The 17,625-nt window shown below is 31.4% G+C and overlaps 1 protein-coding gene across 1 annotated transcript in view; it reads left to right on the top strand.

Moving 5' to 3' along the window:
• The first annotated feature begins 524 nt into the window (after positions 1–524).
• Positions 525–17,625, top strand: part of LOC146998009 (uncharacterized) — a 75,572-nt gene continuing 58,471 nt past the window's right edge. The window contains exons 1-2 of the mRNA XM_085812939.1: positions 525–1,239; positions 15,362–15,398. Of these exons, the coding sequence (XP_085669065.1) occupies positions 1,142–1,239; positions 15,362–15,398 (135 nt within the window). The 5' untranslated portion in view covers positions 525–1,141. The remainder of the gene's footprint in view (positions 1,240–15,361; positions 15,399–17,625) is intronic.

Below are 17,625 nucleotides of genomic sequence, written 5' to 3'. Positions count from 1 at the left end.
GTTATTGATCGCAAGGACAAATATTTTACTATTAGCACTAAAGGAAAACATGTTAATGTATCCCTGGATCGCCTGAAACCAGCATATATTTTAGCTGAGGAAAATTCTCAGTTGATACAACCTGACTACAGTAATTTGCAGAGACCGGACTCAAATTCGGATGTGAATCAAAAACCTTCTCGCACAGGCAGAACTATACGTTTACCTGTTAGATTCAAGGACTGACTAAATTATTTTGATAGTGGTTAACACTGCAATACTAGTTACTACCTATTTCTCCATCTTCGTAACGTAACTTAGTTACTGGTGGGGGAGTAGTGTAGTGGCCCAGTTATTGCATGAGAAATAATTATTTTTTATTTCATATATTTGTTCATGTGTTTAATTATTTTATAAAATTAACTTTAATATTTTGTTAATATTCATATTTATATTTAAATTTTTTTATGCTGAATGGCAACTAGTTCTAGTTCTGATTCATGATTGCTAGGTTTTGGTTTCAAAACGTTGCTCGTAGCGTCGCATTTCGATAGCTGGAAAATAAAATGCAATAACTTAGCTATTTGTTTATAATTCATGCTGTTACTAGTCATAAATTAATTTTAAACATTAGTAGCCAAGGCTACAGCGTCACCCCTGATCAACTTCTTCGCAACTGAAGACTTTGCACTTTTATTACAAATGCATACGACTTTTCCAGTTTATGGAATTTAACGAACTTTTACAGGTCCTTAGGGGATTGATAAACATGTAGTGGTAAAGGCCCTCGGGTCGAACACTACTTAACGAATAATGATCTCTGATCTCCCCGTTGAATCACTATTATAAATGTTCGTTTTACTTTTCAAACTGTTGCCACCAAATGTTAGAGTCTTGCATTATATTTGAAGAAATTAAATAATGAAAAATTAGAGTAGCTCCTAAACACTATACCATCTGGGGGGCAAGATCTTTTTATTATAAATTAATTTTAATAGAAAAGTTATTTTAACATATGTGCGTTTAAGAAAAAAGAGCAGGGAAAATTTCCCAAAAACGCAAGCACATGAATTTTGGCAGCATAGTTTTGTCGAAAATTGCGCGATTTGGCAACGTTGAAACGTAAAGCTGATTCGCTGGTTGTGTTTGCGCCAATGAACAAATGTGTTATTTACCGTGTGCTTTTCTTTTTAAAAGTTCCGAGACTTCAATGGATATTGATGCGGGTGATGAAGAAGAACGCTTCAAAAGGCTTGCTGTGTATGTATTCACTTATATATATATTTTTTCAAATACACAAAATATTGGTAAAAGTTTACAATTGGGTGCCCCTTGTTTTTTGGCGATTCTTTTTTTGATGCCAAGATCGGCACCAGGAAGGTACAATTTCTTGATGGTCGCTACACAAAACAAAAATAAGAAGTCAAAGAATTGTACAGACTCTGTGTCCATGAACACATTGATCTGTTTTCACTTAAAAAAAAATCCTAGAATTGCACAAACTAGGCATTGCGCACTGCCTTAAATTTGCCCATGTACACATCAATCTATTTTCATTTAAATAAAATCAGGAAGCTAAAACAGAGTTAAAACTATCATGGTAACCAGAAGTAAGGTTTCATCGCCAAAATTTAAAAAAGTTGTCGTGAAGCGAAGGGGCACTCAGTTCTACGCTAGAGCGAAAATATTTATATTCGTGATCTGTTTGTATGTAGGAATTCAATATACAATTAAAGTAAAATGTTTGATATCCAAATGTAATCGAATATGTGTAGTTTCCTAAAAAAGTGCCAGAATATTTAAATGTGCGAAACTAAAAGTATAAAATGTTAGTTTCCTTGAATTATGCGTTTTCTTAGTCTTCATTTTACAATAAATCCAGATGTTAAGTATAAGTTCAAAAATAGGCTGACTATATTTTCGTCATGTCACATGTTATATTAAGTTGACCATTATTCTTCAGAACTGTATGTTTAGCTTAAAATGCTCGTTAAAAATGGGACAAAATGCCATAACGCACAAAATACCTTAGATGGAGCTCACACTGTAAATAAACTAGAAACTCTTAAATTTGTTATTAGTTTGCAAGTAGAAAAAGGGAATTTTTTAGTAAAATTTTTGGTGAATCTTCGGATTATGGTAACTTGGCGAAACTTTGGCGACCATCCCTGCTACAGCAACCTGCTAGTTTTTTTTTTTTTGGATGCCATTTTGTTTTCACGAAGTAAAGCCATGTTTTATTTTATTTTTTTTTTTTACTCAAAATTTTTTCCAACAATCTGCTAGCCGAATTACGCTTATGCTAGAACTTTTATGGAACAAAAGTGCTTAATCATGACGAAGATTAGGTGCGAAATTGGGAGGAAGTGTAGAATCGCCCACTGCTTGCTGCATTTTTAAGAATTGCATATACACGATATCTATGTACACATCAACCTATTATAACTTAAAAAAAATCCCAGAATTGCACAAAAATGGCATTGTGCACACTTTGGTATTGCGCACACAAAAATGACTTTATCCATGTACACATTGACCTATTTTCACTTAAAAAATAAAAATTAAAAAAAAAAAAAAAAAATTACAAAAATCCAATTCTTCTTACTCTTGTAAAAAGCACCAAACAAATAAGTGGGCGATTCTGCACTTTAGCAGCGAAATTGTTTCTAAGTGCTTATTAGCTAAAATCCTGTTTGGAATTTTCCGGAAAATGTCACATGACATGTCTCATGATCTCTCATTTCTCTGAGATAAAATAATCTGTGATTCGAACTGTGTACTTCTCAGATTATTGCTAAAATCCTAGCTAGTAACCTTTATCACCTTACCAAAATGTCACCAAACTACCTGTTACCATGTTCCAAAGATTAACCAAATTTTTGAAATGATCTTTCTGAAAATTTCTAAAATCATGTATTTAACAGCTTTTGACACTATAACATATTTTCTGAAGCAGGGCAGAATTTGAAAGGTGAAACCTCTTGGAAAACACACAAAGATGTCTTGTAGAATATAATACAGTATTATCAATTAATTACATAACTGCTTTTCTCTTACTTGAAGCAGAACTTTACTAATCTTGTGAGATATTTAGTCCAAGACAATTTAATTATAATATTGGGTACTTTTCCATTTCGCCGGCGCAAATCTCGCCAAGCAGACTTTATTGGCAGCAACATACAGTATACACATAAAAAATTTAACCAATGTTAGTTTTAAGAATTTTTTATTTTGAAGGCATAAGCATTTTAGTATGGTTTAAAATTTTGTAAAAAACCAATAAATAAAGACAATAAATTTGTAAAAAGACATTAATTTAAGAATTTACTTTGCTTTCATCCTGATTCGCCGGTTCATATCACGTGACCCCAAGTGATCTTATCTCATGTAAACTACGCTACAAAAATATAATTCTCTCAGTAATTATCTACATTAATTTCAAGTTAAATCTTATGGAATACAAGTTCAAATGCAAGAATTATTTTAATTCGTACGAATAGCTTACTCAGAAATTATGTAAAACCGCAGTGCTTTACTTCGCTAGTGCATTCTCATTAGATTTGATGAATTTAACCCTTGATTTTCCTTTTCTATATCTTTGCGTTCAGGTGAGTGGTGTGATTGCATCGTAATTAATTACCGCGAATGGTCTTAGGGCAAAAAATTTAACTATCTTGTAAAAATTCTATGTAATTGTATGTCAGTATTGAAAGAAACAATCAATCTGATAAGAAATGGCTGCGACTTGTTTTGAAAATGAAGGGTAAAAGTTTGCCAGCGAAGATATTCCGTTTGGCATCAGTTGTACCATTATTGGCGACTTTATCGTTTGTGCCGGCAAAACGGAAAAGTACCTAATATTATTTTTCAAACTTAGGTATATTTATATTGTAATAGATGAGTAAGAATTAAGGATACAGTGGATATTTAGCTGAAATATGCTAATCAGCCTAAATGCTACTATTTATCCAGTAATGTTAAATATTTAGGAAGAGAAAAATTTCCACACTTTTTTTTAATAATTCAGGATCTTTATTGATTATTTATAATGGGGATATTTCCATTCTATTTTATTTCTTTCTTCCTGTTAAATAGTCTTAAAATTTGTTTTAATTAAAAATAAATAAAAGTTGTAGATTGATAGAAGCTTTCCGTAATGTGAAACAACCTTTCCATGAATACGTTTCTTCCCATAATGTTATGCAATTGCAACTTTAAAATATTAGATTATGTTAATTAAAATTTGGGTAAAATCCTATAAGAGCCCTTGCGACAAACTGGGAGAGTGCAGAATCACCCACTGCTCCGCACGTTTCTCAAAATTGCCAACTTGAAAATAGCAAGTAAAAAAATTGGGGTAGAGTAGACTTTAAGGTACCCCTTGTATTATGGTGAAGTTGTTGTTTGATTTATCACCAAGTTGTTGTTTCATTTATGGTAGCCTGAGTAGTTGAATGTTATGGAAACCCTATTGTGACATAATCAGGTGCATGATTCTGGGAAATTTTGAATCATGGGATGTTTTGTAAGCGTTTTTGTGGTGTGTGTTGGTTTGATTCTTTAGACAGTAGAATGGCCGAATGTAGTAAGATTAATTTGAAGTTTCTGTACAATTTGGAGCAAAAGGGGAAAAGAGCTTTAATTGACTGGTGTGTAAATGTAGGTTTACTTAGTAGCCATTATAAGTGTTTTGTATGTAGGAAGGATATGCGTCTAGTCGAACGTAAAAATCGTTTAGATGGATTTGAATGGGTTTGTAGGAAGAAAAGTTCAGATGGTCACTATGTGAAGTGTTCGATCAGAAAGAGTACCTGGTTTGAAAAAAGTCATTTGAGTATGATTGATATTTTGATTTTTACGTGGCTCGGGGTGTACGAAGCGAACTCGAAAATCATGGTAAGTGAATATTTGCTTTTGGTAGTGCTTAAATATATAACATGTTTTTTCTTTTCTATGTTATTTTATTTTTTGGTTTAAAATGTATTTTATTGAGATTTTGCATTTTTTTCCCCTATATTGTAGAATTTGGTGCTCCTTTGACTTTTTAAGTGTAAATATATCAATGTGTACATGGACAAAGTAAAGGGAGTGTGCAATGCAAGTTTGTGCAATTCTGGGATTTTTTTTAAGTGAAAATAGGTCGACGTGTACATGGATAAAGTTAAAAGAGTGCACAATGCTATTTTTGTGAAATTCGGGGATTTTTTTTTTTTAAGTGAAAATAGATCGACGTGTACATGGATAAAGTTCGTGAAATAATGAAGTATTTATGACCTAAAGGGTATCAAAATTTACAAAAAAAAAAAAAAAAAAAAAAAAAAGCTTAATATTGATTTGTTTGCCTTATTAAACATTTCTCTCAATGCAAGTTGTTTAAGTTGCTCCGTTTGTTGCGCTAATACATTCTCTTTAATTCTGTAGACAGGCATAATCCTTTGCTTAGTTACATTGTTGAAGTCCTGTAACTGCTGTTTCGAGAATTCCGATTAATTTGTCAATCAAAATTTTCTCGTTGTCAGTAACTTCTCTGTCACTTTCTTCACTATCAGTAGCGTATTTTCTGGATCTAGAACTATACTACAGATTTCGCCATTCATTAATTGATTGATGATTGAGAAGGATTGTCATCACAATGAAAACTTCTTTTATATCATCCTCATTTATTACAGCTTGTCCACATTTCTTTACAAAATCCGTTAATTGGAAAATTTCGCCTTTGTTTTGCTATATCCGAAAACCTTTAAAATTAGTGGCTATCTTCATCAAATTTAGCTATCCTTCACTGTACATATTTGGCTATGCATCATGAGCTTGGCGACTAACGACAAGTTGTTCTGTTAAATTTTATCTTGCTTCTATCACGCACTGAGACAATTATGCCTGAATTATATTAGTTTTGTTATTTATCATACTTATGTCTATTTCTTTCACGTGCTTAAGGCTTATTAGAGTTCTGAATAAATAAATTCCCACATATATTTCAGCCTTATTGAAGGCCGGCGCTAGATATCTTACCGCCTGATGCAGTCTCTGTGGGTCCTAAATTCTCCGAGTCTCTGCAGCCATACGAGCCCTGGTGCTGGTTCTGGGTTTATGTGAATAACAAATCAATTATTCTTAATTCAAATAGCCATAAATTTAATCTTTGAGTCTATGAGTATCATCAACAAAATCTATTTTTATCACATGGAAAGAAATGTTTGGTAAATGTTTCCTCGTAAACATTTTTTTAGCACATTTAACTTAAATCTGTAATCATCGCCAAGCGTAATGTCAACATATAAGGTTACCATACACCTTTATTATTCAATTACTAACAAGAAAAATTGGGTACTTTTCCGTTTCGCCGGCGCAAATCTCGCCAAGCAGACTTTATTGGCGACAACAGACAGTATACACATAAAAAATATTAAAAAAATCTTAGTTCTAAGAATTCATTTTTTGAAGGCATAAACATTTTAATATCACTTAAAACTTTATAAAAAGCCGATAAATAAAGACAATAAATTTGTAAAAAGACATTAATTTAAGAATTTACTATGCTTTCATGGTTCAAAATCCTAATTCGCCGGTTTATATCACGTGACCCCAAGCTATCTCATCTCACGTAAACTACTCTACAAAAATCTAATGCTCTCAGTAATTATCTACATTAATTTCAAGTTAAATCTTAATTTGGAACACAAGTTTAAATGCAAGAAATATTTCAATTCGTACGAATAGCTTACTTAGAAATTATGTAAAACTGCAGTGCTTTACTTCGCTAATGTATCCTTATTAGAATTGATGAATTTAATCCTTGACTTTACCTTTTCTATATTTTCGGCTTCGGGTAAGAGCTGTGATTGCATCCTAATTGACTTAACTACTGAAAATGGCCTTAGACATAAAACTGAACTATCTGATAAAAATTCTATGTAATTATATGCCAGTATTGAAAAAACCAATCAATCTGATAAGAAAAAGCTGCGACTTGTTTTGAAAATGAGGCGTAAAAGGTTACCAGCGAGAATATTCCTTTTGGCATCGATTGTACCATTATTGGCGACTTTATCGCTTGCGCCGGCAAAACGGAAAAGTACGAAAAATTGTTTAGGCATCGCTACATGAGTCATTACTGAAGTTGTCATGTTTTGATAAACATGCGGTGATGAAAGGAAAGTATAATAAATAATGATTCCCAAGGTTGGCGTCAGATCAATGATGTATCTATGTGGAATGTTTCAGTTTGAGATGTGTACCATAAAGCGGATACGCAGGAATGAAACCAAGTTACTGATCCTGATCGTACATATTTATGCTAAAAGTTTTGTTTCTTCAATAACAATGTATTTCATTTAGTGTCAAAGTGAAATTAAGAATTGGCACACTCCAGATGTTTTATTATGCTCGGAGGGGGGTGGAATCAAATGTGCATGCGTAAAACTTAGGAGAAAAATGTTGTTGGTGGTTTTGAGGTCCGGATTTTAGATCATTTCGGATAATGGACGTCTGGATTTCAGACTTTGTACTGAATTTCTTATTTATTTTGATTAATATAGCAATTGGATTATATGGATGATCTTTAACTTTGTTAGAGATTTCTTGCTGGTAACTTTATGCTTTCTTGACTACTGTTATTATAATGACTTTTGAAATTGCTTGTTTTCATGAATGTGTTTGATTGATTTAGAAATTCTGAATTTTCATCCACAGAGAACCCGTTGGCGCTGTTGCTGTTTTACTCGCCAAGTTCACCTATGGTTGATGGGCGTTGGTTATGAGATATTAAAACACATGGAAGTAAGCCGCGTAAACATGATATTTAAAGAATATAATCAAAGTAATTAAAGAATAAGTAACATAAATTCACGTTAGCAGAGAAAACAATATATTAAGCATACGAAAGTGAAAATTCAAAATTAACTGGTTAAACACGATGCACGAAAATAAATTTGTATTTAATTCAAGTTAGCACAGAAAACAATATGTAAAGCTTAATGGAAGTAGAAAAATCATGTAATATTGAGCTTTGTAATAATGACCCTTTTTCTTGGCAATTTCTTGGGAAAATTGAGATCTGTCTTTGAATATCTTTCAGTATTATAAAATTCCAAAATATTTATGTTTTTAACAGTGCAGTTTCTAAAGAAATTGTGAATTTATGATTAATATCTTCATTGCATAATTTTAAAGTACTTCCAAAACTACGATTGAAAATCCATTATGATCGCATAAATGAAATGAATAGATATTCTCATTTAAATAGAAACTTAATTGCAACTGATTACATAAAAGTTTTTTTAGTAATAAATTATATTCTGCTCTGACTTATTTTTTTAAATTTTATGTATATGTTCATGTATTGCACGAAAAAACCAACATATTAACTTTACATTTGGCATATCGATTTTTATTAAGACTTGCTTTTTTGCATGTAACCAGGGTTCATAGCGGTCCTTATAAGTGCTTATAAGTCCTTATATTTGAAAATAAAATATAAAGGCCCTTATAGGTGCTTACTTTTTCTTTAAAGCCCTTATTTTTTTGTTTTTAGTGCTTATTTTTTGCTTTTAGTGCTTTTTTTTTAATGAACGCGCTATTTTCCCCCTACCAAAGCCGAAACTAAATAAACAACTTTTCTTAATATTGAATGTCAGGTGGTGAATCATACTCCCGGAAATAGCTTTTCTCCCTTTCTCTGCATTAACATAACCTTTGGTGCGCACAAAGAGTACAGACAGGTGCCCGTCGTTATATTGGTCAAAGAATTGCGAAAGCAGTAGAAAATTTCGGTACATTCGGCATTCTTTTCCTCTCACCCAAATACTATACACGTTTAAATTTCTATCCAGATCTTAATAATTTGCATTCTCGTTCCGCTTGGTCAGTTCATATTTGTGTTTATTATGATCATTATGCTTATATTATGAGTATATGTATGAATGTTTATAATAACAGTTGCAGTAACTGCTGAAGTATAGTAAACTTCCAAAAATGGTTGTATTTTAACACAGCGTTTTAGGAATAATACTCGGAATGGCTTAAATAAAGGGAAAGTAATCGAATAGTCAAAATAATTTAATTTTTTTTGGCCAATACATTATATAGTGCGAAGATTGGGAGGTTGTCCCCTTTCTCCGCAAAATCTCAAATATTGAAACTGTTACAAGTTCGCTGCAAAACAAGCAACGGACTTTTTTTTTTTTTTTGTCACTTTCCAATCTGGATTGAATAGGACTAAAAGTTCTGTGGTCTACCAACCCAAGCGAAGAATGATTCTATTGCGGAAATTTAACGCCGTCTGTTGAAAATTAGAATGAAAAACACCCCAGTTACTCATATTTAGTTCTTTATTCTCCCAATTTCAGCAGCTGTTGATTCCGATTGCGTAATATCACGTAGGGAAGAATTATGGCACACGTATTGTGCAATAACGTTTGCGATATTTCGCAGAGATAATTAATTAATTAATTTTGATGTTCTGTTTGAGATTTGTTTATGAACACTTAAAAGAGTTTTACTGTGCTTGCTAAGCAGAATATTTTTCAGTTCCATTGGTTTATTTTTATATGATTCACATATCAAAATGTCAAAAGCATTTATTTAGCGGAAAAATCTAAAAAGTGGCTACAGTCAAACCCCCCCCCTCCGCTCCTCTTTTTCAAGTTACGCTCAACTGTCCGAATATTCGCCAGTTTCAAGTATGCGGCTTAGTTAAGCTTTTACTGTTAAAGGATGACTGCATGAAGCAAATTTCTGTCTTCTGATTTCAGAAATGTTCCTCTTTTTTACTTAAATTACTTTGCTTGCAATATCTGTTAAGAGAAAACTGATATACAATGAAAATTTAGAAAATATTCAGAATTTAGATTTAAATTATTTAAATATTAATATGAGTGGAAAAATAAATTGTATTTATTATTAGGTTCCAAGCAAATACAATAAATATGCCTTATTATTATTTATTTTCTCTATTTTGAACTGAAATTTCATCATTAAATCTTGTAATATAGTTTAGTTCTGCATAGTTTTTTTTTTTTTTTTCTCTCATTGTAAACTAGTTCTGTAAATTGAACTGTTATTTAAAATTTAAAGGGAAAAAAAAAGTAATTATTTTCCATGGTTGAGGTAATGCTTATTCTCTCTTAATAAATACTGCATTTCTCATATTTTAAATTACAAGTCTAATTAAGGTTATGCAGTTGTGTATAATGTCATTAGACAGGTGCTTATTTTTTTTCTTAAAATGTGCTTGAAAAGTGCTTATTTTTTTAACTAAAATGTGGCTATGAACCCTGTGTAACTCATAACGAGAACCAAGGAATATATCATTTTTTGTGCACTGCTTTGCAACTGATATACAGCTCATCAGCAGCTAAACAGTAAAGTGACTGAACTCTGGTAGTTTAGTTAGCCAAGCTAATGGGCAAGTTGTATGATTGTTTTCATGGTATTCCCAATATGTAACGTGGATTCAAACCAGTGTCCTTCAGAAAGACCTCCTTGAAGGCATCTTTTCTTTTAGGCAGATATCTCTCCCATGCTTTTCCATAATTTAAACAAACCCAAATGATGTATGCTGCTAAAAATTTTATTTAAAGTCCATATTTAATAACATTACAAAAATTGCAAATATGGTCCAAGTTAGATCATTTTTAAATGCATATATTTATTTTAATTACACTAATTGTATATATTTATTATATGAATATTTTAAATGTCCATTTTATCATTAATTATTATTAATATATTTATGGACAACATTTCTTTTTTGATTGTTCTGTCCAATGTATCCTTGATTTTAATTTCACATTTAAATTTTCACACCATAATTTTATAAGTCTTCTGAAATTTAGTCACAATTTCACTCAATTTAACCGCGTAGTTCACAAATGCAGCATAAAAACTATGTTAATATCAGTCACCAAGGATGTATGGATTAGGTTTTTCATGCATAACCATGAGTTTTTGAGTATACATAAAACTATTCTGTCATTTTAGAGAATCAATAATACTTTTTATTTCAGTTTAATCATCTCTTTGTGTGTCACACCTGAAATCTTCTCAAATGTTATTGTTTTGTTTATTTCATGCTTATGACTGCATAAGAAGACTTAAGTGAAACAAATGTGTCACAAGCAGTGACACTGAGATGTTATTTCACATATAACTGAGAAGTACAGCACTAATTAGCACTGTAATTGTTAAAGAAAGTATCCTGGCTTGTAAAAAGCTTCGTTGCATGTAATGTGAACTTAATAACTTTATCATTTTAAAATTAAGAAGGGTTTGTGTGTACTTAATTTAATATACAAAGCATGTGAGAGCTAGCTGAAAAAGGCATGCTTTTGTGAATATTTTCTAGGGTAAATAGGCTCATGGAAAACCACGAAAATGTCACAAAATTCACAAAACACATACGAAAAAAATAACCTGCACAACCAGCTCGTTTTTCAGGATTTGAGCCGAGATTGAACTACCACTATTCAGCCTTCTTAACCACTCGTAGGACTAAATATGTAATATGTAATATCATGTAATCAAAAGTTAACTATGTGTTGTGTAACAGGATTGCTTTCTCAAGTATCGAGGTAGGAAATACTTAATCTATTCTTTTTTTTAAGTGTTTGGTCATGGTATTATTCATTACATGTACTTTCCATAATTCATATAGAACATTAATATTTCTACTACAAGTGTCTTTTTTAAATTTTTAAGTGTTTTGCTTGTTGATATTCTCAAAATTGTATCTGATAATTAGTATAATAGGTATAAATACAGTAGACATATATAATCGATCAGGAGTGGCTAAACTTTATGTCAGTGAGAACCACAACTGCATATTTACATCATAGGTGAAGTAGGTTTCAGACAGCAAGAAATGTCGATTCCAAACAATCATTCAGTGACAGTCTTAGTTCAATAAGAGCCATGTGCCTGTAATAAATTAATGAATGCATGACTTTTAATACATCCATTTTACATAAACAGTTTTTCAATGTTATTTTTATCAATTTACTTGTAAACAGTTTAAAGCATTTTATGTTGAAACAACTGCCTGTCTTTCATAGTATATTTGACAGTGCCAATAATTTTCAGTATTGAAATTCTATTCAGTAGCATTGTTAATAAAACTTTTGAAGAGTCATTTGCACTTGGATTCATTACACAAGTAGTGGTTTGCTAATTTTGATGACTTTGAGTATCCATAAAACTATTCTGTCATTTTAGAGAATCAATAATACTTTTTATTTCAGTTTAATCATCTCTTTGTGTGTCACACCTGAAATCTTCTCAAATGTTATTGTTGGAAAAGCATTAACAATATATTATCTGGTTAAAGTTTTAAGCCATAAATATTGTTTTTCTCATAATTTTAGATGACCATACCAATAATAAAAACATTACTTAATTAATTATTTAAAATGCATATTTTGGCAGGTGATGAAGTCAAAATATTTTATCGGTTGGAAACCTCATGATTCTGTGTGCTTAACGCTACGTTAACAGCCATGTTACCAATTATCATTAACCCCTCTCCCGCCATATTTTCTTCCACAAACTAGCATCTGTCACCGAAAACTTCCTTTATTATATGAAAATATTTCTATCTATTTGTTAAAAAATCATAAATAATAACGTGAAAATACAAAAAAAATAATAATAAATAAGTGAAGAATAATTTAAATTGGCAAATGCGAACAATGACGGTGATAATTCAACAAAATGAACGTTAGAGGAATGGTTGCAACCTTCTTACAAGCGAATAGGTTGAATCTGCCGGATTACCAGGTTTGAACTATTATCGCCAAAGTTGTCGATGTTTACATTTGCCGGGTTCTTTGCGGAAGTGTTCCGAAATTCTAATTAGATGTAAACAAATTTCATTTAATAATAATTAAATGCCGTGTAAAGCTTCAAACTTATTTTTTTTTTAACTAATACTTAAAAGATCTAACATTGTGGTTCTCAACCTATTTTGCCCTATTCCACCCCTTTCACCATTGCTAGAAGATCATTCCCATCATGCCCTTCCTTTTCAGTACTTGAAAAATGCATATATATATTTATTTAGATTGCTTTTGAACTTACTTTATAAATTAAACCAAAAAAAGTACAGAAAATGTTGGTATATACCAGGATTCGAATAAAAATAGTTTTTTTATATTTATAAACCACAGCTGCCAACTCTGCTTTTTCTTCTGGTCTCCTGGTAGATCACCAAATCTCGATAAACTTGTCTCAGTTGCAACAAACAGGGCGAAAAGAATGACCGGGGTAAGAAACGTTTTTGTTATTATTTTGAAAGGAAAAATCAGTGACAAGATCTTACTTACCATTGTATCATTCATCAAGAAGCGCTTTGTGCTCGACATTTCCAGAAGAAATTTGCAAAGTTATGGAATTCATAATTATATTATTGTTAACCTCATTATTACTACAGCTTTTAATCATCGCCAGTTTAAAGAATTTTTAGTTGAAATGGAGAGCGAGTACTCAGATCTTCTGCTGAATAATAAAGTGCGTTGGTTATCAAGAGGAAATGTTTTGAAATGTTTTGCATCCTTATTAACAGAAGTTAAAGCATTACTCCTTGAAATGAGTGTTTATAATCCAGAACTAATGAATGATCAGTAGATCCAAAAATTTTATTTTATGGTAGACGTTACATCTCATCTAAATCAGCTTAATCAAAAAACTATAGGGAAGAGGTGTGTGTGTGTGTGTGTGATTATGGCAAAGCCTCGAGGGCTATCTGCCTAAGAGGAGGGATGCCTTCGTGGAGGACTTTCTAAGGGAAACTGGCTCATTTTTAACACGTTACACATGGGGAAAACCACGAAAACGCCCATGCAGCCAGCCCGTTCGCGGGATTCGAACCTCCTATAGGGAAGAGGAAACACAATTTTTCTGATGTTGGAAGAAGTTATTTCATTTGAAAGCAAATTATCTCTTTCTGCTCAAGATTTTTGAAACAGAAACTTTGGTTCACTTTCCAAGCCTGTTGAAACATTCTCAAGAAAATAGATCTAATATTGACATTTGCCATTTCAAAACAACAGTTTTATGACAGAAGTTTTTCTCAGCAGGTTTCAGGAATTCTGAATCAGCAAAGCAACATTAGCCTTTGTTAAAAAACCTCTTAATACTAGTGCAACGGAATTGCATTTCTCTGTTTAATATTCACATTGGCAACTCTGAAATCAATTGCTGAATTTTAAAAAAAAAAAAAAAAAATTATGAAACTTGAAATTTGAACATTTTAAGTGCTGATGTAGAAACATTGGAGAAAAATAAATGTGTGCTTAGTTCACAGCACAAGTAATCTGGAGAAGGAAAACATGTGGAATAATATTATTCCCGACTCATGTAATCAGCTTAAAAAACTAACGTTTGATGTTTTTCTTATTCGAGTCTACATATTCATACGATCAATAATTTTCAAGCATGAACTTTTTGTCAAGAGTAAATAGAGAAGTCATCTTATTCATGAAAACTTGTAATAAGGCTTAAAATGAAAAACAACATACAAAATGCAAACTTTTCAAGAAGATGCAAGGCCATTGTTTACATTAGTGTTTTGTTAGTCATTATTGCGATTCAAGTTTTTCAATATATTGCAATTCTCTTTTATCAATAAAATAGTATCGTTATTAAGTATAATATCAAGTTTTATTCGACATATATATATAGTTTAACTAAGACTTAAAAACTGAAATATTGAGTTAATTTTAGGGAGTGTTGTGGAGCGAAAAAAGATGTAGTGTTGAGAAAGGTATAAGATGGTTTGGACATATGCAGAGAATGAATGGAAGAAGATACTTAAAAAGAGAATACAAGTATTAATAAATACAGTGCTGAACTGTTGATAATTGACTCTGTTGACTAATGAGTTTGCCTTCACTGGCCAAAGGGATATAAAACTGAACTGAGAGCAAATTGTGTGCCATCTCAAACCTTTTCTGCTGCATGTACTATGCCCTAAAAGGCTGAATTGTTATTATGCCCAACAGTGTTATGTTGTTATATGTAAAGATTTTAAACAATTATTTTTTTGTAACTGTTTCTGAAATTATTAACTTAGTGTTTTATGTTCAGTTTCAGCAGTTTTCTTAGTGTTGATTAAAGAGTTACTGTTTATTACATTTGCTATTCCTTATTACTGCACTAAAGGCTATGATTCTGTATACATTAATTAGCAGCATGTTTAAATTCTTAGTTAAAGGTCTTCAATTTAGTTTCATAATTATTTATTGTATACCTTCTTCATATTCATCTTAAATTTCAGAAGAAATTTACTTCCCAGTTTAGTCCTTTGAAGCAACTTATATGTAAATATTGTATAGCATATTCTGTTATGTACTGACTATTGAAATGCATTTTTATTTCTTTTTTGCAGGACATTTTGCAGTTTGAAGTCTCTATGTACTACTGAGGTAAAAAAATTCTTTTATATCTAATCTGAAAATGAAATATTTTTTCATAGGCAATAAATTCAGTTCTTGACAACTGCATTCTAAATTAGAATTTTAAGCACATGTGAGAAAACAGGAAAGTGCTTTCCAGTATTTAATTTTAAAAAAAGTTGAATTTTTATTTTCAGAAATCATCTTAAATTTATTTAATAAAGATCATGGCAAATGATTCCAAAATTTTTGGTGCATGTTTTACTTGTCCCCAGAACTTTCTGAGTTGTCCTGCTGTGGATAATTTCTACATAACCACTGAATTTCTGTGATTCTGATTAATTCAGGCTCCTAAGAACTTGATGTTTGTGTCATTATTTGATTTTTAGGAAAGTGATTATTCTAAACCTCATGTTTATAAAAAAATTTACTGTAGTTTGAAAATATGAGTCTTGGATGATAATATCAGCGACTCTTTTAAATATAAGCTACAACTTGCTTAAAAGTATCTTATGCAGTTAATGCCACTAGATACCTTTCAACATAAAAAACATCTTCAGAATTATTTTTATTTCTTGCATTTGCTGCAAACATGAAAGAAAAGAAAAATCTTATAATTAAATTTTGTTGCTGTTAAACATTTCTGTAGTAGAAGATAAGCATGTTTAATTTATAATACTTTTTATGTATTGTTTGACATATTTAGAAGTATTAAATATGTATATGATGCACAATTTTGAAATCTACAAAATAAATTTTGTTGTATATAAAATTTAATTATAAATATTGAAGTAAAATAACAGACAATAACATTGCAAAATTAAAAATTTACTCTTACAAACACTTCAAAAAAGTGAGAATAAAATGCATTAAAAATTTAAGCAATATTTTTTATAATTTAAAAAAGTATCTCTTCATATAGTATTAATAAATACAGTACAAAGTTCGAAATCCGCACTAGCCGATTCCGGATTTGGGATATTTCCAAATCCTGTGGGGGGCTGTAAAGTAATGTTACTTTCTTACATTAAATTCAAACAAATAAATTTGTAACAAGTTTTTATTTTTAAGCAATAATATAATCACCCTCGTTATCAGCAACCTTTTGCCATCTAGTATGCAGATTTCAATCCCAGATCAATAAAAATCAATTGGTTTTTGAGTAAAATATCTCAAGATGGCATTTTGGACATCATCAAAATTTTGAAATTTTTTGTTACTAAGAAAATGTTGTAGGGATTGGAATAAATGGAAATCCGAGGGTGCGATATCGGGTGAATATGGTGGGTGAGGCAGTACCTCCCACCCCAATTCATTATGTTTTTCCAGTGTTCGTCTTGCACAGTCGTGTTGCAGAATGACGCCTTTTCCGTTGACAATCGCCGGATATTTTCCAATTAAAGATTGGTTCACTAGATCCAATTGTTCAGAATAAAGGTCTACATTAACAGTTTTTCCAGATTTCAGCAATTCAAAATGAACAATTCCACGAATACTCCACCAAATACCCAGAAGTGCCTTTTCGGGATGTAAACCCTTTGTAACCCCTATTAAAACTGCCTTTTGAGTTTTGGATTATCATATAGGACTTATTTTTCTGTCTCCACTAATCAAGCGATCAAAAAATGGTTCTGTATGGTGCCGTTGAAGCAATACATTGCGTGTGATGGATAGGTTGTCCTTGTTCTCTTGGGACAGATTATGGGGGACTCAAACACCTGCTTTGCTTATTTTTCCATTCTGCTTTAAATGTTTTTGGTCGACCAAGGTTGGTTAAGAGTGTTTGACAGTTCCTCGATTGTTTGACATTGATTTGCGTCCACTTCTGCCCTTAGTATGTTGTTGTCTATCGTTGTTGTCGACATGCGTAGAAACGACATTACTTTTTGGTCCCCCTAATAATAGATCATCAATTTAAATCTGGTAAGATGGCATGCAGAAATTATACAATTAAAATTATGAAATTGTAATTTATGAAATAAAGAACAATTATGATCTAAAGGGTATCAAAATTTACAAAAGAAAGCTTAATATTTGTTTACTTTATTAAACATTTCGTTCAATGCAAGTTGTTTAAGATGCTCCCACAAAAAATTCAAAAAGTTCCTTTTTCTTTTTTCTTGTGTCATATACAGTGGACTTTCCAATGCCATACTCCTCACATAATTTTAAGACGAATATGCCTGTATGCATTTTTTGCAGCAATTCCACATTTTGTTTAATGGACTTCTAAACATGGTTTCGCTTTGTAGATCCC

This window comes from Stegodyphus dumicola, chromosome 3, assembly GCF_044657685.1.
Source record: "Stegodyphus dumicola isolate Sdum_Otavi_A_Nest chromosome 3, ASM4465768v1".
NCBI classification, from domain to species: Eukaryota; Metazoa; Arthropoda; class Arachnida; order Araneae; family Eresidae; genus Stegodyphus; species Stegodyphus dumicola.
Note: the sequence above shows the minus strand (reverse complement) of the source record. Positions and strands in the feature narration are given on the sequence as shown.